The sequence below is a fragment of the Macrotis lagotis genome, chromosome 1 (genome assembly GCF_037893015.1).
Source record: "Macrotis lagotis isolate mMagLag1 chromosome 1, bilby.v1.9.chrom.fasta, whole genome shotgun sequence".
NCBI classification, from domain to species: Eukaryota; Metazoa; Chordata; class Mammalia; order Peramelemorphia; family Peramelidae; genus Macrotis; species Macrotis lagotis.
Genome location: NC_133658.1, coordinates 906,297,868 through 906,325,342, shown reverse-complemented (window position 1 = coordinate 906,325,342; position 27,475 = coordinate 906,297,868). Strand labels below are relative to the sequence as shown.

The following is a 27,475-nucleotide window of genomic DNA, read 5'->3' as shown; positions in this document are numbered from 1 at the left end:
CATGAACTTCATGACCCAAAGGGATGCCATTCACCTAGAAGGATTCAGCCTCCAGCATCACACCCACATGCACACACAAGCATCCACAAATGGGCATCCCACAGCGGTATCTACCTATCACACACAAAATATGACCTATTTCCATACATCCTTCCACCCCATGAATATGACTCATTCTCAAGCTAGCAGACTTGGGGAGAGCGCCATCCTGACCTCCTTCTCCTCTCTCCCAATGTCCCAAGTGCCACTGACACTTGCATATTCCTGGGTACCCCAGAAGTAGAGTGGAATCACCCTTACATCCTTCCTCACTTACTATACTTCCTTCACTCATGACATATGTGACCATAATCAAGCCATCTTTTCATCTATTCCCTCACCTAACCATTCACTTCCTTGTTCATTCATTCATTCAATCATCATCATCAATTACCCATTGTCTTCTGTCTTTATTAAATGCCAGATTGGTTCAATAGCATCTCCAGGCTCTGGAAGGGGTACTAACCTGAGACAGTCTACTTGCTGCCATTCATCACAGAGTTCATAAATTGGGGGAGGAGGCAGATTGGGGGCTCATCAGAACTGGGGGGAGGGGTTAACAGAGTAGAAGGTCATCAGGAAGGTCAGAAAGATTTCCTGGGGTTGGGCTCCAGAGGTTTCTAAACTCCACATTCCATCTCTCTCCTCCGTGAATTAGCACAGACCTGTCACTTCCTCCTCACCTCCCCCTCTTTCAATCCAGAGCTGGAGAGCACGGGCCCTGGAGTCAGGAGGACCTGAATTCAAATCTAGCCTCAGACACTTAATAATTACTCAGCTGTGTGACCTTGGGCAAGTCACTTAACCCCATTGCCTTGCCAAAAAAAAAAACAATCCAGAGCTGGAATTTGATTCCAAGACCTCTGACTCCCAATCAGCTAGCAGAGTTAAAATAATAAAGGCTCAGTTTTGAGTCAGAAGATCAGGGTTTATGGTTCAGCTCTGGTGGGTACTAGCTGGATGACCTTGGACAAGTCACTTCTCTCCCAGGGGTCCTTAGATTTCTCCTCTGTAAAATGAGGGGATTGAACTAGAAGGTCCCTCCCAGTTTTAGTTCTGAGATCTTTGATGCTAAGACTATCTCCAGATGGGCATAGTTATCACTTAAAAGAGAAGGTTTTGAAGCCTCAGATCCTTCCTGGTTACCTGGAGAAAGAAGAAAAAAATGAGGCCCTCACTTGGGATAAGATCTGGATTAGGAGGCACTGGGGATACCCAAAAAAGTTCCCTAGTCACTCCAGTCGCCAGTAGGCTTTGGGAAACAGGTCTGTCTGGTATCTGAGAAGCCAGACCAGACCAGAGGAGTGGAGTCTCTGGCTCACCAGTTCAGTTCCCTCCCTGTCTGTTTATGGGAAGGCCGAAAGAGAGGAGAAAAAAGGACCAGCGGCAGGTCAAAGCCAGACAGTCATACTGGCCTTGACCCCTGCCTATTGCCGACCCTGAGAGTATCATCTCACTTTGTTCCTGAACTGGCTGAGAGATAGCTGAGAAACAATCTAAGAGGAAGCCTTGCCTGCCAGGGTCTGGAATAGTCTGACCACACTGAGAAGTAGTGGCCTCTTGGAGAGGCAGGAAGAGTCATGGGCTGGCTCCACGAGGGAGGCTGTGTCTGGAAGGACTTCATGTTCACAGGTGAGAGGGGGTTCCCCCAGGGATGAGAAGAGAGGGCTAGATCATAAGTTTCTGAGACAGAGGGAACTTTAGAGGGAGTCTAGCCCAACTCTTCCATTTTTGACAGATGGGTAAACTGAGACCCAGAAAGGGGAAGGGTTAATCAAAGTCACCCAGAGATAGATGGAGACGGAGTGATGCCTACTGAGAAAGACAAGAAGAAAGCCTCTGTGTGTCTGTGTCTCCCTGTGTGTATGTGTGTACCTGTGTTGGAGGAGCAGGCACTAAAGAAACAAGGCCTTGGGATAAACATTCCCATTTTCTATAAATAGGATTGCTGCCTCCCAGAGAGGCAGAAGAGTTCCTTGCCATCCCAAATGAACTAAGAAACCCTAATAATGGAGGGAGAAGAGAGAGAGAGGGCTATGTGAGTGGCAGTCAGGCAATCAGAGTCATCCTCTCTTCCACTCACTAACTGGGGATTCTCTCTGAACCTCAGTGTCCTCATCTTGAAAACCAAAATAAAGTGCACTAAGGAATCAGATGAGCTCCTGTCTGACTCATTCTTTGGCCACTTCCACTCTCTCCTTTCCATCATATTTGTGAACACACTGTGTCATGCCCTGGACAACTAGAAATTCCATGAGGATAGATCAGGTTTCAATGTTCACCATTGCGTCTACAATGCCTTACATATAGTAAGGACTGGACAAAGGCTTACTGAATTCCAGTGGGCTGAACAGAACTGCAAGTTGCCTTCTATTTCTAACATCTAAATTCTAAACTCTTTCCCCTCTAACAATTCTCTAGTCTCAAACCCTCTCATCTCTGACATTTATGTTCCAAGGTCTCTTCCAGTTCTGAAGTTCTCTAGCCTAAGCTCCTCCCATTCTGAGAATTCTAAAGCCCCTTCCAGGTCTGGCATTCCCTGTTCTAAAGGCCCTCCCACTTCTGACATTCCCTCCTCAAAGGCTCCTCTCAGCTCTGACATTCCATATTCTAAGAACCCTTTCTACTCTGACTTTCAATTAGTCCATCATTTAAAGGGTCAAAGAAAAGCTTCTCCCAGATAGAGTGGCACAGGGTCCAGGGATTCAAAGGTCTAGGATCACTGTTACTCCATTTCCCACTCACCCACCCCACAGAGGGCAGACCTCCCCAGTTGTCATCAGCACCCTTTCCATTCCAGTTCAGGAGAATGAAACTATCACCTCCAGGACTTTCCCTCTGCCCCTCTTCCAGCCTCCCTCTTGGTCTGGTGGACTGTCCATCAGGTCTGGGCTGCTCTCCTCATTGAGAAGATTCCCAATGTGATCCAGGAAGGCCAAGAGATACTGCTATCTGTTCATGGTGTCCCAGGAGCCATCAAAGATTTCAACTGGTACCAAGGTGAAGACACTAATGGAGGCACAATGATCTTATCCTACATCCCAGGCCTTCAAAGGCCACAGAGGGATGGCAATGCCATGAAAGGAAGGGATATCATTGGATTTCCCAATGGCTCCCTCCTCCTCCGCCAAGCAAAGCCCACAGACAGTGGCATCTACCAAGTGAGCATCACCATCAATCCAAGTTGGACATTGAGGGCCAAGACCGAGCTACAAGTGACAGGTGAGTGGACCTACAGAGGGGAAAGGGCTAGGAGAACAAATCCCAGCTCTGGATTGAAAGAGGGGGAGGTGAGGAGGAAGTGGCATCCCTGGTTTAAGGGTCATGATGGATCTATGCACAACCCTTCCCTTGGGAAGTTCCCAGTCCAAGAAGGAGACACAGCTCTGACTTCAGGCAGCCCCTGGTCTCAGGAAAGCAACATGGCCCTGCCCTGGAATCTCAAGTACAACCCCAGGAAAGATTCCCTAGATAGCCACAAGTAAAGGCTTCAGATCAGTTCCTCTGAAAGCCTGAATTTAAATTGGAATGTCATAGCATTTTAGCTTACCTCCCCATTTGACATCAGGGAAACTAAGGCACAAAGAATCTGATTTACATGATTTCCTACAGCCAGACTGGAATTCTGCCCACTATATAGACTTCTGAACCTTAGAACACAGAATAAGAATCTCATTTCAGAGATGAAAACGACCTTAGAACTGAAAACATAGAATGTCAGAGTTAGGGGGGCCCTTAGAACAGGGAATATCAGAATTGGGAGGGCTCTAAGAACAAGTAATTTTGGAGTTGGGAGAAACCATAGAACAAGGAATGTTAGAATTGGTAGAGCCTTTAGAGCAGGGAATGTCAGGACTGGGAAGGCCCTTAGAACATGGAATGTCAGAAGAGGGAGGGCCCTTAGAACTTTGAATGCCCAGGATATTGAAGTCACCTACTCTCACCTCTTGACAGAAGGCTAATGGACTCAAGATTGGGAATAAGGCATATATTCTTGGACCCAGACAATATGTGGACTTATTTGGCTTTGTCTTGCCTCTGCTTATTCATTATAAAGATTGTATTGTTCTCCTTTTGTGAAGAGTGGGGGAGAGAACTGGTGAGGAGAAGAGAGAAAGCTAGTGAGAGAATGGGAAGTTCAGAAGGAAACACAGATAAGAAAGACAGTCTATGTACCAATGACAATAGCCAGTATTTGTATGGTCAGCTATGGAGCTATGCACTTTACAATTACCATCTCATTTGATTCTCACAACAATTCTGGGAGGGTGTTGCTATTATATCCCCCTTTTACAGATGAGGAAACTGAGACAGGCAGAGATTAAGTGACTTATCCCAGGTCACACAACTTGTAAGTATCTAAGGCTGGATTTGAATTCAAGTCTTCCTAACCCCAGTCCCAACACTCTATCTGCCTCGCTGCCTCTACTTTTGAAAGTAATATGCTAAATTATTATATGCTTTTTAAAATTGATAAAATACAAGAGGTGGAAGGGATCTTTGGACTCATTTAGCCCAACCCTCTCATTTATAGTTGAAGAAACTGAGGCTGAAGAAAGGGGAAGAGTTTTCACTTAGATCACAGAGGAGAGGGATGAATAGTCCAGAACTGGGAAGTCTGAATAGACCAACAAGAGTGTCAGAGAATTCTGGGCCTCCCCCATGCCAGTCAGATCCAGGACTTCCCTCAGTCTGGCAAGGCCCTTCTCTTGTTTTGTTTTGTTTTCAGAGAAAGACTTGAACACCACCACCCCTGCTGGATACAAACACCAACACTCAGGGAAAGACAGCACCTCATCCATGGACTCGGGGACCACACTCGTCATTCTCATTGGCTGTCTGGGTTTTGGGGCCTTCATTGTGGGGAGTGGTTTGGTCTATCTGCTGATCACTAGAAGCTGGAGGATGGGAAATCCTGGGTAGAGTGGTCTATTTGTATTTTCCCAATCCATTCTCTCTGTCCCACTCATTGTCAATGTAGGTCCAGATTAGGCAAAGAAATACAGAGTTAAATTACCCTTACAGCTTACCTTCCAGTTTGAACAGAAATTTCCTCTACCACATCAATGAGAGGTGATCATGCAATTCTGCTTGAACACCTTCAGGAACAGGAAATTCCCTAACTCCTGGACCAGCCCATCCCATTGCTGATTATTATTAAAGTTCATTTAATCAAGATGAAATCTGGCCCCAAAGACTTGGCACTTTCTGTTTTTCCCATCTCACTGATGCTAATTCTTCCTCCTGGGGCCCTGACAGTTCTTTCTCTTGTTTAGATTATATATTATTAGATTAGATATATGATTATGCTCTGCCCCCCTCAAGTGTCTGTCCTCCCTTTCAGACTCTGCACCCCCCCCCAGTTCCACCACAGTTGCTCTTTAGCTGGCATGATCTCCAGTCCCTTCATCATACCTGGACCCCTTCCTCTCCGACATTTCCTAAGATGAGATGCCCCAAGTTGAGCATCATTCTCCAGATGGGAATATCTAGTTCAAGGATAGCAAGGATCTCCCCACTCTCAGCTAGCCATGAATTAGAGGGGTGGTAGGGAAGGTAGTTGGTACACCCATGCCTCACTCCTCCATGGGCCATTGAGCAATTTTGTGTAGGTCCATTTTCCTCTCTGGGCCCCAGATTCCTTCCTGGTCCTCTTGGTAGAGAATGTGACACAATCCTAGACAACCAGAATTCTCTGATTTTTTTTTTCCTAGGGTCAATACAGCAAAACCAGACCTGGGAAGACAAATATGCCTCAAACACAAAACTGGTAAGAGTGGAGACCAAGGAGGGCTGGAACCCTAGGGTCCTTGTCTTCTGGGTCCCTATGGGTCCCGAGCTCTCTATCAGACTGTCAACAAAGCCCTCTACTTTCCCCTACCCTAGAAAGCAATAATATCTATGAGGTGATCCCTTCCCCCACCACCTTGATAAGCCCAAGGAGTGATGAAAGAAGCAGTATTCCAAACCTGTCCTCAACTCTGGTGAGTGCCTCTCTCTCCTTTCATTCCCTGCACCCTTTCTTTCTGTAACTTCCCAGAGACTGAAGTCTCAGTCCACAAGAGCCATTTTAGTGACAGGACAGACTGATAATCTCATTTTACAGATGGAGCTAAGGAGGCATTTGGTCATTTGCTGTGCCCATTAAAAGGGTCTGAAGCTCATTCTTGTGCAGCCAAGCTGCCTCAGCCTCCTTCCTGGGGAAATTGGAGAAGCAATAAGTCAGGGGAAGAGACCAGAGGTCAAAGATTAAAGGGAAAAGTTAAGGCTACAGGTTAAAAGGTTTTGGTTGGGAAAGCCAAAAGCACTTTGAAGGATTTACACAGACATTTTAGGATTGTAGCTGGAGCCAAAAATCTGGGGGGGGGGGGGGGGGGCAGAGAATGACCTATAGTTACCATTGCTCTCTCTTCACCCAGCCCCAGGCCAGTAGCCATGAAGCCGAAGATCACCGCTATGAGGTATTAGAGGACAAGATGGAGAGGGGAGAGGGGAGAGGGGAGGAAAGAAAGACCATTGGGGCAGGGCTAGGGGCAGGGAAAGAGAAGGGGGAGAGGATGGAGGAGGAGGTAAGACAGGGAGAGCCCTGCATTCTGGGGCTATTTCCCTTACTTTCCATCTGTATCTCTATCTCCTTGTCTCCTCCAATTTCTATCTGAATCTCTGCCTCATTTTCTTTCTTTCAAAGAATTACAGAATGTTAACACTAGAAGGATTTTTAAAATATAAAACAGAGAATGTCAGAGCTGGGAAGACCCTTATAATAAGGATAGTCTGGGTTGGGAAAGATCTTTTTGATCCCTCATTTTACAGAGGGCCTACATATGTGTGTGTATGCATAATTGTATTTATTTATATTTGTGTATGTGTATATTTGTATATATTTATTGATTTGTGTTTGTATATGTTTATTTAGATTTGTGTTTGTATTATTTATTTATATTTATGTTTCTATATATTTATATTTGTGTTTGTATATGTTTATTTAGATTTGTGTTTGTATTATTTATTTATATTTATGTTTCTATATATTTATATTTGTGTTTGTATATGTTTATTTATTTAGATTTGTGTGTATATACTTGTATATTTGTTTTATTTATATTTGTGTATTTGCATATATTGGTATTTGTGTGGGTAGATACATACATAACAGACTTTAGGCAAGCTCATTTTCTCGCTCTCCACACAGGAGCTGCAGCACCCAGACCCCGCTCCCTACTGCCAAATCACACCCACAGGCTGACCTGAGAAGCCCTCCCTCAGGGATCGACTACTGCTGGGAAACAAAGCCTTTCCAGAAACAGCTCAAGATCTGGGATCCAGGGTGGCCTGGGCCACTAGCACTGCCAGAGAGGCCCAGGTGTGGGCAGAGTTCCCAGAGGGAGGGAGCAGGGCCGACATGGCCAAACACCAGCTCACTCCTCCCCTGTTTGTGTCTCATTCCTCATTAAACAAGACTACTCCTATCCCCTGACTTGTCTCTGGGAATGACCTGAGTGGGTGGGTACCTCAGGACTGAGTTTCTGGGGACACCTAAAGGGAATCTGGGAGTGGGAAGTATAGGATCTCTGCCAAGGACTTTGAAGTCTGGCTGTTACTACTGAAGGGCAAACAGTCCTTCCCTGTCTCAACCACTGTCCCCAAGCCTCAGGGTCCTCTGCCAACCTCCCTGGTACATAGGATGCCAAGGTATATTCCCTCAGTGCTTCCTAACTGGCAAATCACCTCTTGAGCCTGGACCTCTATTACTAGTGGTACTCCTCTAGATTGCAGGAGGAAAGATGAGCACTTATAAAGTACCTGCTGTATGCTGGTCACTGGGCTAAGCACATCCATAAATATGATCTCTTTTTAAGCTTACAACTCTAAGAGCAGGCATCCCTATTTTATAGTTGAAACTGAGGCAAACTGAGGCTTGTGGAGTTAAGTGATTTGCCCAGTCACACCAATAGTAAATGTCTAAAGTTGGATTGGACCTCAGGGCTTCCTGACTCCAGAGTCAGCTCTATCCACTGAATTACACTGCCTCATAGAGTCTTATTAATTATTCCAAGGAAGGGGCAACTCTCCAGTAATGTTTCATTTCCTTCCTTCTTGCAACAATGGAAAGAAGGCTGCTTCTGAAGTCAGAGGATCTGCATTTAAATCCTGTCTCTGATCATTACTACTTGTGTGGCTTTTGGCAGTTAGCCTCATGAACCTCAGTTTTCACATCTGTAAAATGAGGCCTCAGACTAGATGGTCTCGGAGATCAGAAATCTATGACCCAGTGAGGTCCTTGAACCCCTCCAGAGGAGAGAGCAGGAGTCACACAGCAGTACTCTCAGGGGAGGAGAGGTCTGTCTGGTTGTGCCCCAAGTAAAGGAGTTGCCAGTAATATCACTGGCCACAAGCCAGCCCCTCTCCATTCACTGCAGGCATGTCATCCAGCCTCTGCCTCAAGAGAGGAAAGTTCCACCTGCCCCCTCTGGTCACAAGATATTGGTCATCCCAAGGGAGAGGAGACTGCCCAGTCATCCTGCTGAAAGGACAAGGATTTTTCCTCCCTGGGCCTCACTGTCTTCATGGGCACAATGAGGCGGGGGTGAAGCAGACGGGCACCTAAGGTCCCTTTCAACAATAAGTGGATTGTGTGGATTCAATTTGTTCCAGGAGCTGAAACATTCACCAGGGGGCAGCATAATCACATAGATGGATGCCGCTAAATGGCTTGGCTTGGCTTGGCTTGGTTTCCTCTTGTCTCCAATTAAAAGCCCCCTAGGAAAATTCCAGTATTTAGAGAGTGACTTGGATTGAGTTGGGTTAGTTTCTTCTTGTCTCCAATTAAAAATCCCCTAGAAAAATCCCAATATTTAGAGATGGTGGAAAGATGGGAGGGCACACAGCTGCCCTATTGGTAGAGTTGTGACCTCTGCCTTCCAGCTATCATGGAAGGCAATTGGCATTGACCAAAGTAGCCATCCCCTTTGAGCATAGATCCCACCACTACGCATATGGAAGAAAGTCACTAGGGGAAAGAGAGACCTCGAAGACTCCAAATTATTGCGAGTAGCACTTTTTAAGATAGCCAAGGAGTGGAAACAAAGTTGATGCCCATCGATGGGAGAATGGCACACTGTGGTCCCTGAATAGAATGGAATATGAGTGCTGAAAGAAGCCTGGGAAGATCTCCAAGAACTAATGCAGAGGGAAGTCACTGGAGCCAGAAAATACAGTATATGCAGTAACTTTTGTGGGGGAATGTTTAGTTGTTTTCAAGCATGTCTTACTCTCCATGACCCCATTTGGGGTTTTCTTGGCAAAGATACTGAAGTGTTTTGCCATTTCTTTCTCCAACTCCTTTTACAGATGAGGCAAACAGGGTGAAATGACTTACCCAGAGTCACACAACTAGTAAGGGATTGAGGCTGGATTTGAACTCAAGATGATTGAGTCTAACTCCAGGACTGGTGCTCTGTGGACTCTGATACTGCCTAACTGTCCTCCACAACTTCCCTAGAACTAAAGGAGCAACTATTTTCCCCTACAATGATAATTTTCAGTCCTTTCAGCCATGTCTAGTTCTTCAAGATTCTATTTGGTTTCCTCTTTGGGGGGGGGGGGATGCAGGGGGTCACAATGCCACCAATTTAGCAACTCTCTAATAAAAAGGTACATCGGGGAGGGTTGGGGACATAAGCTACCTGGATCTCAGCAAAATTCTTTTCCTACCATTTTTGTAGAGAAGATGGAGAGAAATGAATTGGACAATAATACAATTTGGGGGGAACTAAAATTGTTCAGATATCCAGGATCCAAAGAGTAGTGAGTAATGGTTCAATGTCAGACTAGTTGAGGGTCCTCAATGGAGGGTCCCAGAGATCTGTGCTGAGCTCCAAACTTTTTTACTTTTTTGTCAATGACTTAAGTATGGACCTAAATGTCAGACTCATCACATTTGCAAGTAGGGAGAACTAACACTGGGTGACATAGTTAGGACCCAAAAAAAGATCTTAAGGGGCTAGAACTTTGAGTAGAATCTTATAAGCTGGGGCAACTAGGTGGCTTAGTGGATAAAGCACCGGCCCTGGAGTCAGGAGTACCTGGGTTCAAATCAGGTCTTAAACACTTAATAATGACCTAGCTGTGTGGCCTTGGGCAAGCCACTTAACCCCGTTTGCCTTACAAAAAAAAAGAATCTTATAAGCTGAAATTATTCCATAGGCACAAGTATAAAGTCTTACCCTTGGATACAAACAACAACAAAAAAAATCAACCTGATAAGTATAATGTAAGGTTGCCATGGCTAGACAGTGGTTGTTCTGAAAAAGATCTGGGGGTTTCAGTGGACCCCAGTGAATTCACATGAATCAGACATGGGATGACAGCTGATGTGATCTTGGGCTGCAGTAAGAGGTCCCAAGCTCCCAGAAATAGGGAGATGACAGCCCCCTATCCTCTGCCCTCACCAGACCTCATCTGGAGGATCGTGTTCATTTCTGGGCACCAGTTTAAGAAGGATGTTGATAAGCTGCAGGCTGGAGAGCATCCAGGGGTAGAGAAGCAGACTGGGGAAGGATCATGGGTCCGTGTCATATGAGGTCTGGTGGAAGGAGCCTGGAGGGGAGAACGTGATAGCTAGTGTCAAGCATTGGAAGGATTATCATGTGCTGGACCAAGGACACCCTGGGGCAGAACCAGGAGCAGGGGAGGGGAAAAGCTGAAGGAGGGGAGACCGAGGCTGGAGGGCAGCTAAACCTTCCTAACAATCCAAATTGTCCCAGGATGGATGGGGCTGCCTCGCAAGTTCAGGAGAACAGTGAGGAGAGTTCCCTCCTTGGGGCTCTTCAAGCAGAAACTCAAAATTCAGTCATAGAACATGTTCCAGCCAAGATTCCTTCTAGTCAGGGTTTAGACTCGATGGTTCCTCCCAATTCTCAGATCCTCTGATTTTATAATTCTCCATTCCAAGGACCCTCCCAGCTCTGACCTCCCCTGTTCTAAGGATCCTCCCAGCTCTGACATTCAGTGTTCTAAGGATCCTACCAGCTCTGACATTCCACACTTTTGGAGCTGGGCCATATCTCAGGAAATATCTCTCACTCAGTCAGTCAGTAAGCCTTTATTAGTTGCCTACTTTGTTCCAGGTATGTTCTGAAAGATGAGGATACAGAGACAGGTAAAAGCCAGCCCCTGTCCTCATAGAGCTCTCAGTCTACTGGAGGAGACAAAGAGCATCATCCATACAGACAAGGAATAGACAAGACCAGTTGGAGCTGGCCAGCAGAGGGAAGGTACTGGGGTCCCTGGGAAAGGCTTCCTGGAGAAGGTGGGATTTGAGCTGAGTCTTGAAGGAAGCCAAGAAGGAAACAAAGATGAGGAGAGAGGCATTCTAGGCATAAGACCCAGACAAGTCAATGCTCAGACTCTGCAGATATAGAATCTTATTGGTAGAACAACCAGGTCTCAATCCCTGAATGCATGAGCAAATGGAGTGAATGGCAAATGTAGACTGGAAATGGGGGAGGTTGGTGGGAGGAGCTGGAATATGTCTTACAAATGGAGAAACCGAGGTGACAAGGGTTTCCTGCTGACATAGGTGTCAGCAGTCATCTTAGATCCCAATAGGCCCATTCCCAACCCACTGGACTTGCTTCCAGAGACTTTCTGGGAGCTAGACAGCAATCAGGTCTTTGAAACACCCCCTTGATATCACAGAAAGACAGAATATTAGAATTGTAAAGGACCTGAGAGATCATCCAGCCCAGTCCCATCATTTGACATGGAGGGAAACTGAGGCACGGAGCAGGTTTGTGGTCATGTGGTGAGGCAGAGGCAAGAGCCGGCTAGTAGCCTGGTCTCCTGAGTGCAGATCTGGGTCCCAGTCCAGAGTTCATTCCATCACTCCATACCTCCCGCCCTTTCCAAGTTAGGATAAGAGTCTTTAGTTTCTTGTCCTACAATGATCTCCAAGCACATAAAGGGATTGGCTGAAGAAGCCAGGTTCTGGTAATTCTGTAAGAGCTGTCCTGAAATCCTCCCCTTTCTGCCCCCTGCAACTGCCCCATCCACTCTGGCCTCTGGCCTGCTTGTCCTCCTGGTGCCTGGGGAACAATGAGCAAGGTACAGCCTCCCTCCCCCAAGGAACCAGGGCAGGTCATGCCCCCTTCACTGCCCTTGGCAGGCATCAGCCAGGTGCCCCATCAAAGACCCAGATTTCTGGTGACTCGATCCCTCCAAATTCAGGTGATCTTCCTCCATGTTCCAAGTCGCCACTCCCTCCCAGATCCCGCCCTAGACCCAAGAGGAGTCAGGACCAGGAGCTCTCACCTCAGGGACTGCAGAAGATCCCAGACACAGGCAACAGGCTTCCTGGTCTCCATTTGGGAGTGACAAATGGCACTAACCTGGTGCAGCTGGGACCCCCACCAACGGGGCTCCTGGCCCTGGAAGGGGCTTCTCCTGACAGGTGAGAAAGAACAGCAGCCCCCTGCTGACTCCCCAAACATGCACACATACCCCCAAAGGGCTAGAGAGACTTCAGTTTCCCCTCCTATAAAAGGAGGGTACTTGACCCTAAGGTCCTTTGTCCCCTCCAGTTCTAAATTCTATGGTGCTACTATAGAGGCACAGAAGCTGAGGGGGCAGGGGTATCCCACATCCTCAGGAAAGGTGTGAGTCAAAAGTTAGAGAGAGCTTGGTGTTGGGAGTGAAGAAGAGGGCCAGGTGTGCTTTAGAATAGGCAGAGGGTGGGCATCCCCAAGTCAGGCCCAGACCCCCTCCACTGCTCCATTGCCATTGAAGGCAATGAAGGCTGTAAGAATGGGGGCACCAAGTGGCCAAGATCCTTATCCTCTCTTTGCTATCCAGTGCTGTGTGACCACAAATAGGTCATATCCCTTCTTTGGAGAACTGAGGAGTTGGGGCTCAATGTCGCCCAAAGTCCTTTAAACTCTTAAGTTCTTGGATTCTACTTAAGGGGAGACGCCACCAGAATTTAGTGATTCTTTTATTCCCCTGACCCTACCACTAAAACCCTCAAATTGAGACCCTATATCATAGATTCAGAGTGGCAGAGCTAGAAGAGATGGTAGAGTACAGAATGTTACAGCTGAGAGGACTCTTAGACATAGAACGTTAGAGCTGGAAGGGTATAGAACAGGGAACATCCAGACTGAGAAGGACCTTACTTAGCATATGAGATGTAAGAACCAGAAGGGCTCCTAGAAAATAACATGTCAGAAGTGGGAGGGAGCTTTAGAAAAGAGAATGTCAGAATGGGAAGGACCATCAGATCCATGAGGGTCTTGAGGATAAAGAATGTCAGATCTGGGAGGCATTTTAGGAAAAAAAAATGCGTTCAGAATGTCAGAGCTGGAAGGGTCCTTAGAACAGAGCTAGGAGAAACCTTAGCACATGAGATGCGAGAGCTAGAAGGGTCCCTAGAAAATAGACAATATAGCATATCTATCCCGGAAGGGATCTTTAAAACAGGGAATGTCAGTTCTGGGAAGGACCTTTAGAACATAGACTATCAGACCTAGGAGGGACCTTTAGAACAGATAATATCAGAACGGGGGGGGGGGGGGTGGGGGTGGGTCTTGGAAAAGAGATTGTCAGAACTGAGAGGAGTCTTAGAAAAGAGAATGTTGAGGCTAGAAGGAGCCTTAGAACATTGAGTATTAGACCTGAAAGGGTGATTAGAACAGGAAATATTGAGGCTGAGAGGGAACTTAGGACATGGAAGAGTCCTTAGAACATAGAATATCAGAATTGGGAAGGACCTCTAGAACAAGAAATGTCAAAATTGGGAAGGGTCCTAGAATAGAGAATGACAAACTTGGAAGGATCTATAGAACAGAAAATGTCAGAATGGAAAGGGGTTTTAGAACATAGAATGTTGGAGCCAGAAGGGGCCTTAGGACAGGAATGTTACAACTGGGAACCTTAAAATATTGAATGTTGGGACTTGGAAAGATCATAGAATATAGAATACAATATAGAAGGAAATGAATATGAAAGCTGTAAGGGACTTTAGAATATAAAATATCAGAACTAAAATATTGAATGTAAAAGCGAAGAGTGCTCCTAAAACAAAAAATTCAGAGTTTGGAGATTCCCTTAGAACACAGAACTGGAAGCTGAGAGGGAACTTAGAACATATGTCAAAATTAGAGTGGATCTTTGAACATAGAACACAGAACATAGAATAGTACTTAATTACCTATGAACAATGGGAAAGTTTCTGGTGAGGATTGACTATATGCCCCCAAATGTCTCCATGTTTCTGTGTCAAAGATTGAAGGGACCTTACAATGTGGAATATCAGAAATGAGAACACACAACACCAGAGCTCAAAGAGATCTTGGATCAAAGAATCATAGAATGTGATGATACCTGGGGATAAGGTTAGGGGATGCCTGAGACCTAGAATGTCAAAGAGATCTTAGAACAGGGAAATTCCTTAAAACATTAACTATTAGAACTGAAAAGAGACTTTTGCACACACACAATGTCAAATCCAGACAGGACATTAGAACAGAAGGTATCAATGTCAGAAGAAGTCTTATGAAATGTCATATCTGAGAGAGCCTTAGAACAGGGAATATCAGATCTGTGAAGGACCCATAGAGCATAAACTATCAGACCTAGGAGGGACCTTTAGAACAGGGAATATCAGAGCTGTGAGGGACCCTTAGATTCCTAGGATATAGAATAGCAGACCTAGGAGGGACCTTTAGAACAAGGAAGATTGGAACTGGGAGAGGTGTTAGAAAAGAGATTGTCAGAATTGGGAGGAGTCTTAGAAAAGAGAATGTTGAACCTGGAAGGGGCCTTAGAACATTTAATATTAAATCTGAAAGGGTAATTAAAACATTGTTAGAGCTAGAAGTCATTAAGAATGAAGAACACAGATCTGGAAGGGGCCTTAGAATAAGAAATGCCAGAATTGGGATAAAGAGCACTGATCACATTTGACAGAGAAGACAACTGAGGTTCAACACAGCATGTGACCTACCCAAGGTCTCCCATCATTTGTTATTTCTTCTCACTCTTCCTACCAGTTATCCTCCTGATCGTCTGCGTCCCACCAGCCCCAGCCCTGATCAACATCTTGGCCATCCCAGAGGAGCCAGCTGAGGGGGAGAATGTCACCCTGAAGGTGCGAGGTCTCCCTGGGGAGCTGCTGGCATACAACTGGTACCGAGGTACAAACCTCAACCAAGGCCACCTCATCCTGAGCTACATCATCAGCACTGCAGATGAGACACCTGGTCCTGCCTACACAAGCCGGGAAGCTGTCCGCTCTGATGGCAGCCTGGACCTCCGGAATGTGGTCCCTGAGGACTCTGGCAGTTACATCCTGCAGACCCTGAACCAGCAGTTCCAGACCGACATTGCCTACGGGCACCTGCTGGTCCATGGTGAGAGTGTCCCCCTGGCTGGTCCTCTGCCGGCTTCCTCCTCCTCTCCTTCTCCTCTCTCAACCTGTGCCCACCCCCTCAGGATCAGGATCTTAGCATCCTGTGCTTTAGAGCCAGAAGAAGCCTTAGCCACTGTCTAGTCTCATGTTACAGGTGAGGAAACTGAGGTTCAGAGAGGCTGTGACTTACCCAAGGCCACACAGGTCCTAAGTGGTTACACTGGGAGTTCAACCCAGGTTCTCTGACTCCGGGTCCAGTGCTCTCTCCATCACACCAGGTCTTGTTTGGATTTGTGATATGTGAAATTTTCACGGTCTCCCATCCTGCTATTACTAACTGTGTCACTTGGCTGGGGGATGGGGGGGGCTGGTCACCATCCAGGTGGTGTCCAGTCCCCTCCCCCTCTGCCTCTTCCCCCAGAGATCCTGTCCCCACCTCTCCTCCTGGCTAATGGCACCGAATTGGTGGAACGTCGAGATACAATCCACCTGCTGTGCAGCACCCCCAGCATGGGGGATGTCCGCTGGTTCTTCAATGGGGAGCCACTCCCCATTGGAAGCCGGCTAGGGTTGACCCCAGACAACCGAATCCTGGTCCGGCACAACGTCCGCAGAGAAGAGGCTGGGGCCTACCAGTGTGAGGTCTGGAACCCTGTCAGCGTCAGCCGCAGTGACCCTGTCAACTTAACGGTATACTGTGAGTCCTCCCCAAGACGCTCCATCTGCCCTCTGCCCCTACCATATCTGGGCTTGGGCCTCCCCTATCAGGGAAGGAGGTAGAAAAACCATCAATAAAGGTCAAGGAATGACTAAGCTGGAGGGAACATCAGAGCTAGAAGGGACCTTAGATCAGCAGTGTCAGAGCTAGAAGGTGACCTTAGACTAGAAAGTGTCAGGGCTAGGAGGACCTTAAATAGGGAATGTCAAATTTATTTTACAGATAGGAAAATATTCCTAGAAGGGGAAGACATATGCCCATTTTTCACAACAGGGTGTCAGTAGTTGCTCCCAAATGAGAACCCCTTCTGCCCAACTGCCAGTCCTGGGGGGCGATGAAGTCCTCCATTCCCCCTCTCCCCAGCCCCATTGCCCTCCTTCGGGCCTCTTTCTATGCTTTCTCCCAAGATGGCCCAGACCGGGTTGCAATTGTCCAGGAATCCGCCTTCCGGACGGGCTGCACTGTGAAAGTCGAAGTTGATGCATCTCTAATACTTTGGTGTGTGACCAGGTCTTGCCCAGACCCAGAGTACACATGGTCTTTCAATGGGCGGACCCTCGAGAGCACCACCAGCTGCCTCAACATCACTGGGATGTCTAAGGACAAGGAAGGGACCTATACCTGCATTGCCAAAAACCCTATGACCGAGCTCTCGGGCTCAGCATCAGTCTTGGTCAAGCTGTTGGGTGAGTTACCTCTTCATCTCTCAGGCACAGGTTTGCCCCACTGGGTAAGTAAGAGTATATGGGGGCATTAGCTTGGCCACTGGGATGCCAGCCCTTTCAAAGAGTGACACAGCCATAGACTAAATGGAAACTCAAGATCCCACTAGGATCATGTTCCACTCATGAGCCAGGATGTGGTGAGAAAACTGGTCAACCAGCTGGTCAGTCTGACCAGGTCTCAGTTTCCCTCCCTTTCAAAGGAGGGGGGTCAGTCTCCATACAGCTTGGACAAACCCCTTCCAATCTCCAGGCTGCTCAGATTCATCATCTGTAGAGTAAGGGATTTGGACAAGATGAACTCCCTGCTTGGTGACTGTGACCCATTCCAGGCCAGGCAAATGGGGAGCCTGACTGGAGTTTGGCCCAGATTATGCAGCTGATTCTATCAGTTAGGAATTCACTGTCAAAGGGATGACAGGGAGCCAGTGGTAGTTCATGAGTATTGGACTGGATGGAACTCAGAAAAAATGTCTAACTTTGCTGTTTAGAGGCTTCCTGAGACTAGGCTGCTCTCTGGATCTCATCTGTCTCTATAAAATAAAGGTGATGAACCAGACTCTAGCTGCAGGAACAGCTAGGTGGCACTATAGCAGATAAATCACAGGCACTGGAGACATGAGAAAGTGAGCTCAAATCCAACCTCAGACACTTGACACTTACTAGCTGTGCCACCTTGGGCAAGTCTCTTAAGCCCAATCACCTCACCAAAAAGAAAAAAGAAAAGAAAAAAGATTCCCTTCTGTCTCTTGTTTTAGGTCCTTGTGATCTCAAGTTCTGATATTCCACATTCTAATGTCCCTTCCTCCTCTGGCATTCTATGTTCGAAGTATCCCCTTTAGCTCTGATAGTCTGTGTCTGAGATCTCTTCCCAGATGGACATTCCACATTCTAAGGTTCCTTTCTCTTCTGGAATTCTATGCTCTAAATGCCCCTTTAGCTCTGATATTCTATGTCTGAAGATCCCTTCCAGGTCTGACATTTCATGTGCTAAAGTCCCTTTCTCTTCTGGCATTCTATGTTCTAAGTGCTCCTTGGGCTCTGATATTTGCTGTCTAAGGATCCCTTGCAGGTCTGACATTACATGTTCTAAGGTCCCTTCCTCTTCTGGTATTCTATATTCTAAGTTCCCCTTTAGCTAGGACATTCTATGTGTTAGGATCCCTTCCAGGTCTGATATTCCATGTACTAAGGTCCCTTTCTGCACTGGCATTCTGTATTCTAAGTGCTACTTTAGCTCTGATATTCTGTGTCGAAGGATCTCTTCCACTTCCTCCTCTGATATTCTATGTTCTAAGTTTCTCATTAGCTCTGACATTCTGTGTCTGAGGATATCTTCTAGGTCTAACATTCCATGTTCTAAAGTCCCTTTCTCCTCTGGTATTCAATGTTCTAAACTTCTCTTTAGCACAGGTATTCTATGTCTGAGGGTCCTTTCCAGGCCTGGAATTCCATGTTCTAAGATTTCTTCCACCTTAACTATCCTGTGGTGTAAGACTCATCCTAGCTCTAACCTGTGGTTCTAAGGTCCAACTCTATTCTGTGTTCTGTGTTCTGAGGCCACTTTCAACTCAGATTCCTTATTCATGAGATCAAAGGTTCCCCCAGACCTATGACTGTGATTTTGTGAAAACACGAGTATGGCCAATTCAAGTAATGACTCTCTCCCTGTTGATCCTATTCCATCAAGAGTTTGGGCGCCTAAGCAATCTGAGTGGGTGAGTGGGCACAGTTCATTGACTCCCTGGGGAGGGTGGCTGCCTCCCCCCCCTCCGGGGACTATAGTTTGGTATCTTAAGACTTCATTAATTCATCAGTTCCTTCCCAAGAAAACATCTCTGGTGAAGTGTCGGACGATACCCTAAGCGGAAACCTGGCAGGACTGCCCCATTTAATTTGGTGGGTCTTGTCCAAAGGGTGGATCCTGTTTCCTCCCCACATGGGAGCAGGGTTCCCAGAGGTAAGTGGTCCTGAAAAGAGCTGGAGATGAACCTTTGGCAGCTACCCTGCCTTGAAGCAATGGTCTGGGCTTGGTGGTCAATGGGGAAAGCACTGAATGTGGAGTCAGAGGGCTTGGGTCCAAATCCTGGCTCTTATTGCATGGGTGACCTTGAGCAAGTCACTTAATCTCTCTCAGCCTCAGTTTCCTCCTCTGTAGAATGATGGGATTGGACAAGATGATCTCTAGGGTTCCTTCCAGTTTGTGATCCGAGATCCTCCAAAGGTCCCCTTCTGGCTAAGGCAAAACTTGACAGAGATGGGCAAAAACCCATCTGGTTGAATTCAAGGTACATGAAAAGTCATCCAGTTTGTGAGATTTGCTGCTGCCCAACCCTTAAGGTCTCAGTGCCCATTGTGCTTGGTTTGAGGAGGAAAGACAGAGGAAAGAGGAAGCAGTCCCCTTCTCTAAAGGACCTTGGACTACTGGGAGAGACCCAGTTTCCCCATTTCAAAAAGACTCTCAGAAGACTGAGACACAGACCCTATCCTCAGGGGGCTCTCAGACTGATGGGGGAGACACGGCCCCCATCCTCAGGGAGTCCCCAGACTGATGGGAAAGGAAGCCCTCAGACCAATAAGTGAAACCTACTTCCCATCCTCAGGGAGCTCCCAGACTGAAGGGGGGACACGGCCCCCATCCTCAGAGAGCTCCCACACTGAAGGGGGAAAATGTGGGTTCTGTCCTCAGGAAGCAACCAGACCAATAGAGGAGACACAGCTCTCATCCTCAGGGAGCCCCAGACTGATGGGAGAGACACGGCTCCCATCCTCAGGGAGCCCCAGACTGATGGGAGAGACATGGCTCCCATCCTTTAAGGACCCCTCAATCTAACAGTGAGGCAAGGGCCCTACCCATGGGGAGCTCCCAGATTGAAGGGGAGACACGGCCCCCGTCTTCAGGGAGCTCCCAAACTGAAGAGGGTATATGGGTCCCATCCTCAAGGAACCCTCAGACTGATGGGAGAGATATGGCTCCCATCCTAAGGGATCCCCTAGACAGATGAGGGAGACATAGCTCTCATCCTTAAGAACCCCTAGTCTACCCTTGAGGCAAGGGTCCTATCCACAGGGAACCCCCAGGATGAAGGAGAGACATGGTCCCCTCCTCAGGGAATTCCCAATATAAAGGAAATGTGCCCCCACCATTATCAAAAACTTTCCAGACTGATGAAGCAGGGATAACTTCTCTATGACTCCTGGGGGAAAAAGAGTCCCAATATTTAGACTGAAGTCACTGATCTAACAATAAGATATATCTTCATCTTTGAGAAACTCAGTCTCTGAGAGGGGATCCACAATCCCCTCCCCAACCTGTCTCCTCTTTCCTCCATTTCTCCTCCCCGTGCCCAGTACAGGGCTCAGTCTATGGGGTGGGCATTCAGTCCAGGGCATCAACTAATGGATGGACTGACCAAGCAGCAATAGAATAATTTGACATTCATTCGTTTAGTGAGTCACTTTAATTCCTTTGTTTTTCCTTTCTTTAGTCTTCCTTGCTTCCTCCCTCTCTTCTCTCCTTCCTTTTCTTTATTCACCCCTCTTTCTATCTTCCTTTAGTCCTTTCCTCCCTTCTTTCTGTTCTTTCCTCCTTCCTCCTTTCGTCTTTTCCTTCCTTCTTTCTGTTCTTTCCTCCTCACTTCCTTATCTGCTCTTCAATCTTCTTCCTTTTGTCCTTTTCTTCTTTCTGTTCTTTCCTCTTTCCTTCCCTTTTGACTCCTTCCTTTAGTCCTTTTTCTTCCTTCTCTTTTCATCTGTCTCTCTCCTTTGTTACTTTTTTTCCCCTTCCACAAATTTTTGCAAAGCTATTTCAATATGCCCAGTCCCACTTTGCAGGTGACTCCCAGGACAAGCATGCCATATCTCTGTCCCTCAGGTGGCTTACAATGCCCCTCTCTTTTCAGTTGCCACTTCAGCCATGACAATAACGCCTGTCCCTGCCAAGCCCACCGAAGGGAAGGATGTCATCCTGTCTGTCCAAGGCTATCCCAAGGATCTTCTGGTTTATGCATGGTACCGTGGGACAGCCTCTGAGCCCAACCGCCTTCTCAGTCAGCTGCCCTCTGGAAACTGGATCGCAGGACCAGCCCATACCGGGAGAGAGATGGGTTTTTCCAATTGCTCGTTGCTCATCCAGAAGTTAAACCTCACAGACACTGGCCGCTATACCCTGAAGACTGTCACTCTACAGGGCAAGACGGAGACACTGGATGTCCAACTGCAGGTCTCAAGTAAGTTACCTCATTCTTCCCAAGCTCTCTGGGGGTGTTGCTCTGTGTGTCTGTCTGTCTGTCCTAATTCAACTATTATAACTCTCGATATTAAAAATTTCCTGAGGGTGGGACCGTGTCTCCCCCCTCAGACATGGGTCTTCAAGGGAAGTATATCATTCAGTCATTATTAACCATCATCGCCATGCATGCCCAAAGACAGATGCCTATCAGAACCTCTCCCATCACAATGGGCGAAGGAGCAGCTTTCCCTTCTTAAATGGGAAATCCTGGAGGGCTGGGAAACTGGATAGGTCTTCTCCCATCAGTATAGAGCTCCCTGACCATGGGGACCGTGTCTCCCCATCAAACTGGAGGCTCCCATGGGGAAGAATCCTATCAGCCCAACCAAACAGGAGTTCCTTGAAGATTTATACCATGTCTCCCCCATCTGACTGGGAACTGCCTAAAGGAGGAGAATTGTGTCTCTTCCCATCAGGCTATGTGCTCCCTAAAGATGAGGGCTGTGTCTTCCCTATCAGACTGGGGGGCTTTCTGAGGGATGGGGATCATATTTCCTCCATCATTCTGGAAGCACCTTGAAGGTAAGGGGCCGTGTCTCCCTGCCACACTGGGGAATCCTTCCCATCCCATGGAAAGCTCCCTAAGGCTGAGAATTATGCCTCATCTCTCCAAATGAAAACCTCCTAAAAATCCAAGCTGTGTCTCCTCCATCAGACTCAGCAAGGAACAACTAGGCATTCCCTGAGGTCAGGAGGCCCTGTCCTCTCCATTCTCCAAGGAGCTCCCTAAAAAATGGGAACCGTGTCTTCTCAGAGCTCCTGGAAGTTGGGAACTGGGTCTCCCTGACTCAGGTCAAGGGATACCCAAAAGTGATAACCATGGCTTATCCCATTGGATAGAGAGACCAGGGAGGGAGAAAAGAGTAAATTAGAGTAGTCCTCTGCTTATAAATCATTTCTCCAGAAGCCTGACCTATTACCCAGCAAAAATGTCTGGCAGCTTGTCCCTGGAGAGACCTGGGGAGAAAAGCTAGTTATAATCCCAAGACTTTGGGACCCATTCTTGGATCAATTCCTTTTTCAGAGACCATTTCCTTTCCTTTGCTCTAGTAACATATCTGATTAATACAATCTTCGTCATCGGGTGTGTCTACGTCAACAAGCTACCTCTATTGTATTCAGTTCTCTAGAATTTTGACATTTTCAACACACTTCCCTGTCAACACTACTCCACGAAGCAATATGAATAGCCCCATCTTACAACTGAGTAAACTCAGGTTCAGTGACTCACACTCATACAGCAAACATCAAGCTCTGATCTCACATTTCCAAGCCCTGAACTTTTGCTACCACCTCACACTGTCCACCTTAATGATGATGGTAATGCCAAAAGCCACAAACAATGGTCACAATAATCACAATCTAAAAAGATAAGAACAGAAGATACCTATTTTAAATAAATGTCAGAAGCAGTATTACATGACAGAGAAAAGCAAACTTAAAGTCAGAAAGAGTGAAGTTCAAGGCCTCCCTCTGGCATTTACCAGATTGTTTAGTTACAATTATCTCTCCTGGACAAGGCACTCCACCTCTTATTCCCAAAAGATGCAAAGCTAACCAGCACTGGTGAAGAGCATTTCCTCTCCTGGGAGCTTCCTACAGCAGTGAAATCACAAATCCAGTTAAAGAAAGAGAGAAACAGAGAGACAGAGACAGAGACAGAGACATAGAGAGAAGTAAGAGAGAGAGAGAGAGAGAGAGAAAGAAAGCAAAAAAAGAGAGAAAGAAAGAAAGAGAAAGAAAGAAAGGAAGAAAGAAAGAAAGAAAGAAAGAAAGAAAGAAAGAAAGAAAGAAAGAAAGAAAGAAAGAAAGAAGGAAGGAAGGAAGGAAGGAAGGAAGGAAGGAAGGAAGGAAGGAAGGAAGGAAGGAGGGAAGGAAGGAGGGAAGGAAGGAAGAAAGAAAAAAGGAAGAAAGAAAAAGGAAGGAAGGAAGGAAGGAAGGAAGGAAGGAAGGAAGGAGAAAGAGAGGGAGGGAGGGGAGAGGTCAGTCGTGGATCCATTGAATTATTCAAGTATTAAATTACTATTTTTGTTATTGAGTTATAATTAATAATAATCCTTAATTATATCATTATATATAATATATATAAATTATCATAAATGCTTATAAAAAGTTCATTTATCAAAGCACTTTCTTCCCATCTCTGCAGGTTGGTAAGACATGCATTTTCACTACTAAATGGTATAATGGTAAGAATTCCGGACTTGGAATCAGAAAGTTGTGTTCAAATCCTGCCTCGGCCACTTAACTAGCTGAGCAAAATCACCCAGCTTCTCTGACTCTGAAGAGTTATATAATGAGGAAATTGAACTTGATGGTCTCCAACTTCCTTTCTATCTCTAAATCCATGATGTCATGAGACTAGAGTTCAGAGAGAAGGTGTTAGACCAGAGATGCAAGGTGAAAAAGCAGCACAAACAGAATTCGAACACAGGTTCCAAATGCAGAGAAGCCCCTCCAAGTTGGGGCTCCTTTGGAGGAGACTCATATCAGCCTAACCACCCAGGAGTCTCTTGAAGATTAATTCCATATTTCCTCTGTCCACTAGGAGCTGCCAAAGGGCAGAGAACTTTGTGTTGTCCCCAAAAATCTGACTGAGAATTCCCTGAAAATGACTCAACTAGCCCAGATCCCTCATGTTACAAGCAGGAAAACAAGGCTTAGTGAAGGAAAATTCTGAGGTCACATAGCTAGAAAAACAGTGCAAGGGGGCTGCTAGGTGGCATAGTGGATAAATCACGAGCCTTGGAGTCAGGAGTACCTGGGTTCAAATCTGGACTCAGACACTTAATAATTACCTAGCTGTGTGGCCTTGGGCAAGTCACTTAACCCCATTTGCCTTTTAAAAAAAAACAGTGTAAGGATTTGAAAAATTCTGATTCCAAGCCCAGAGCTCTTCTAAACATCTCTATTATCCACGAGATGCTCTAACCCTGATTCCCAAGCCTGAAACTTAGGTAGGAAGGAATATTAGGTGATGGAAAGGGGAGGGCATGGGGGAGACCTGAAGTTCAAGGTTGGATGAGCGGCCCTCTCTCTGTGTCTCTGATCACCCTTTTTCCTCCCCCTAAACCCCACCCACTCCCACCTCATTCCACTCAAGACTAAGTCGCCCAGTGGAGACGGAGGAGGCAGAAAAAGAAAGACGGCTTCATTCAGCACCTCCATCCTCGACAGCGGCATCCCCAGCCTCCCTCTGGCCCTCAAGTCCAGGAAAAGGGCAGGGTAGACCACGCCCTCAGTGGGGCTTTGGGCCTTTGGAATCCCCCTGCTCTCCTGGTGCTTACAACCTAGTTTTAGAGCTACTTTGACCAGACTGGTTAGGATTTTAAAAATACAACTGATATCAGTAATCTGCACTGTGGATTATCCATGGTTTTTCTTCTGCGTCGAAATCACAAAATGTTGGATTTGATCGGTCACCCAATGGTATAGACAATAAGCAACCAAGGATTGATCATCCTTCCTATTCTCTCTCTATGAGTCCTAACTCCCTGCCCAAAGAAAATGTGAGTCAGTTTGATTGGGGTTTCATGATCCCTCAAATTTGCAGAGCACTCAATATTTTGACCAAGCACTTTCTAACCATTCACAAAGCTTCTGACTTCTGACAGAACTTTATTGTTTGCAAAACTTTCAAGCAATCACTAACCTCTGATATTTCCTAACACTGGAAACATTCTATATGCCTTATTATGATGAGCCTGAGTTACCAAGAATAGAAAGTTTCCAAGAATGAACTCAGGATGGCCAGTATATCTAGTTTTCATGGACTTACCTAAAGTCCAGAACTCATTGCCCAACTGACCTCAGAAAGATGCGTTTTTGACTGTTACAAATTCAACTTACTAAAGGGTTGCAGTCTGCCTCAAAGGAGGAATTTCTCATATCAGCCAAATTACCAGATCCTAGAAGTATAGAAGTGTCTACAATTTTGCAAGTTTTAAACACAAAGCTGCACTTTCACATAAACACTTTTTTTTGTTTGTTTTTTTGCAAGGCAATGGTGTTAAGTGGCTTGCCCAAGGCCACACAGCTAGGTAATTATTAAGTGTCTGAGGTTGGATTTGAACTCAGGTCCTCCTGACTCCAGGGCCAGTGCTCCATCCACTGTGTCACCTAGCTGCCCCCTCATATAAACACTTTAGTCTTTTTTTTTTCCTTTTTGGATTGGCTCTATGATTTCGTTCAAGTAGGCAGAGAATTTTCTGCACCAAGGCAGACCAGCCTCTGCCATTTAACTGCCTTGGAGGGTTCTCTTGGGGTCCCAAGAGGAGAAGATCCCCAATCAGGCTTGTCCAGGCCATTCACCTTCCAAAGTTTTTAGGAGGTGACAGATCATTTTGAAACTTGATAAAGCACTTGAGAACTTTGTAAAGATTTTCCTTTCTAAAAATTCACTATACCAGTTGTATTATAACCACTGTCACATCCAAGGTCCCATTTCACAGGGATCTGACATACCATCTGATCCAAATCATTCATCTTACTGATGTGGAACCATCTGGATTCTGAAAAAGAAAGGGACTTGCCCAAGGTCACACAGGAAGGGGGAGAAGAGAGGAACTGATTCTAAAACCTCCAAGACCAGGATTCCCAACCCACTGACAAAATGTGTGACTTCTCCCTCCTTTCCTCCCCAGAGAAACTCCCTGAGAAATATTGACTAATCCATAACCCAAAACTTTCAACAAAGAGATCCGAGGTCATATCCAAAGGTTTTTAGGTTAGATGTTGGCAGATCTCCTTCCGTTTTCACTTGTTCCAGGTACACGGACAGAAGGTGTGGCAGAGAGTTGAGGGGGAGGGAAGCAGATCAGTTTTCTAGGTCAAGCCAGATTCCATGTCTCCGGAGCCAGGCAGCTCAGGTATCTCAGGGCCTGGGAAGTCAAGTTAGCTCCAGGATTGGCAGAGGATCATCCACACAAAATGTCAAAGTTAGAAGGGCTTATTAAAGAATAGAGAGTCTCAGTGGGATCCCCTATACTCAAATCCCATGAGAGAACTCAACCCAGTTGTAATGGGAAACTCTAAGGAGTAAAAGTCTGAAGATGAAGATGCAGAGGGAAATTATACAAAGAGGAAGAAAGGGACAGTTGTCTAAAGAGATGAATTTGAATATACTGTCATCACATCATCATCGAGCTTTGACTTTTAAAAGACATGTAAAAAAAGAAGGAAATGAGATCAGATGATGAAAGATGAATTCAAATGCATAGTAAGATCCTGTAAGAAAAAAACCAAGAAAACTGAGACTCAAAACAAGCTGAGGATGGCCAGGAAAAAAAAAAACAAGGTGTCTACATTGGGGAAAAGGAGAATTAAGGGAAAAACAGGGGAGAGAGAATAAGAATAAAGAGTTTGCTCAGAGGTATAGAAAAGGTCAGAAAATAGGGTAGGGCCAAGACAGCATATAAGACCTTTTGGGCGGGGAGGGGTTTCCTCTTGGGAAAGGCTTCCAACCCTCTGATTTTTCCTGTACTCCCAATCTTACTGGAAGACAAAAGCTTCTGAAAGACTAAATGGCCCTCACCCTTCATAGATAAAGTCAAATTTGAAGCTGAGGACAGCTATTAGCATTGTTACAGGATGTAGGGAATGCAAAATCATGTATGACAGCTGTGTGAAGTGGGTATATCCTTAGTGATATTACTGAAGGTGTATTCATTCACAACTAACTTGTTCCTTGGCTTTCTGCTACCTTCAGAGGAGCAGGCTGTCATATAATGAATTAACTAATCAACTAGCCAGGAAGGATTGTCTAGAATTTGATTACTAGATGCTGCTATATTCTGGATGGCCACTTCTGAAGATTATCAATACCCCAAAGGCCAGGCCAATATTTTTCATATCCCCACCCTGTTCCCTACAGAGTGATCTAACTCTACTAAGAGATTGACTTCTCCTGAGAAAAAGAAAAGGGTCAAAGCAAAAAATGAAACTTGCCCAAGAGTGACTGAAAGAACATGGGGAAGAAAAAGAATGATGGGGTGGGGTGGCTAGGTGGTACAGTGGATGGAGCACCAGCCCTGGAGTCCAGAGAGCCTGAGTTCAAATCCAGCCTCAGACACTTAATAATTGCCTGGCTGTGTGACCTTGGGCAAGTCACTTAACCCCATTGCCTTGCCAAAAAGAGAGAGAGAGAGAGAGAGAGAGAGAGAGAATAATGGGGAGAAAGTAGAATTATTCAACTTTTATTTTGCTTCTGTCTTCTCTGCCAAGATGATGATTGTTGGACTAGGAAGGGTAAAACAAAAATTGCTAGTAGGAAGTGAATACTCAGATAAGTGGATCACAGT

General features: G+C 46.1%; 1 protein-coding gene across 1 annotated transcript; it reads left to right on the top strand.

The window, feature by feature from the left end:
- The first annotated feature begins 1,619 nt into the window (after positions 1-1,619).
- Positions 1,620-24,528, top strand: CEACAM16 (CEA cell adhesion molecule 16, tectorial membrane component). Its single transcript, XM_074217440.1, has 15 exons — positions 1,620-1,671; positions 2,893-3,261; positions 4,769-4,958; positions 5,754-5,809; positions 5,926-6,023; positions 6,459-6,500; positions 7,232-7,280; positions 10,494-10,606; positions 12,291-12,490; positions 12,647-12,693; positions 15,087-15,446; positions 15,867-16,142; positions 16,571-16,849; positions 20,788-21,114; positions 24,280-24,528. The coding sequence occupies exons 1-15, from the start codon at positions 1,620-1,622 to the stop codon at positions 24,282-24,284; spliced, it is 2,463 nt and encodes an 820-aa protein (XP_074073541.1). The 3' UTR covers positions 24,285-24,528.
- The last annotated feature ends 2,947 nt before the right edge of the window (positions 24,529-27,475 follow it).

Excerpts from the sequence above, each read along its gene's own strand:
- CEACAM16 (XM_074217440.1), top strand. The coding sequence starts at position 1,620 with ATGGGCTGGCTCCACGAGGGAGGCTGTGTCTGGAAGGACTTCATGTTC. Across the intron at positions 5,810-5,925 it reads ATGCCTCAAACACAAAACTG|AAAGCAATAATATCTATGAG; the intron begins GTAAGAGTGGAG and ends CCCCTACCCTAG. Across the intron at positions 15,447-15,866 it reads CGGGCACCTGCTGGTCCATG|AGATCCTGTCCCCACCTCTC; the intron begins GTGAGAGTGTCC and ends CTCTTCCCCCAG.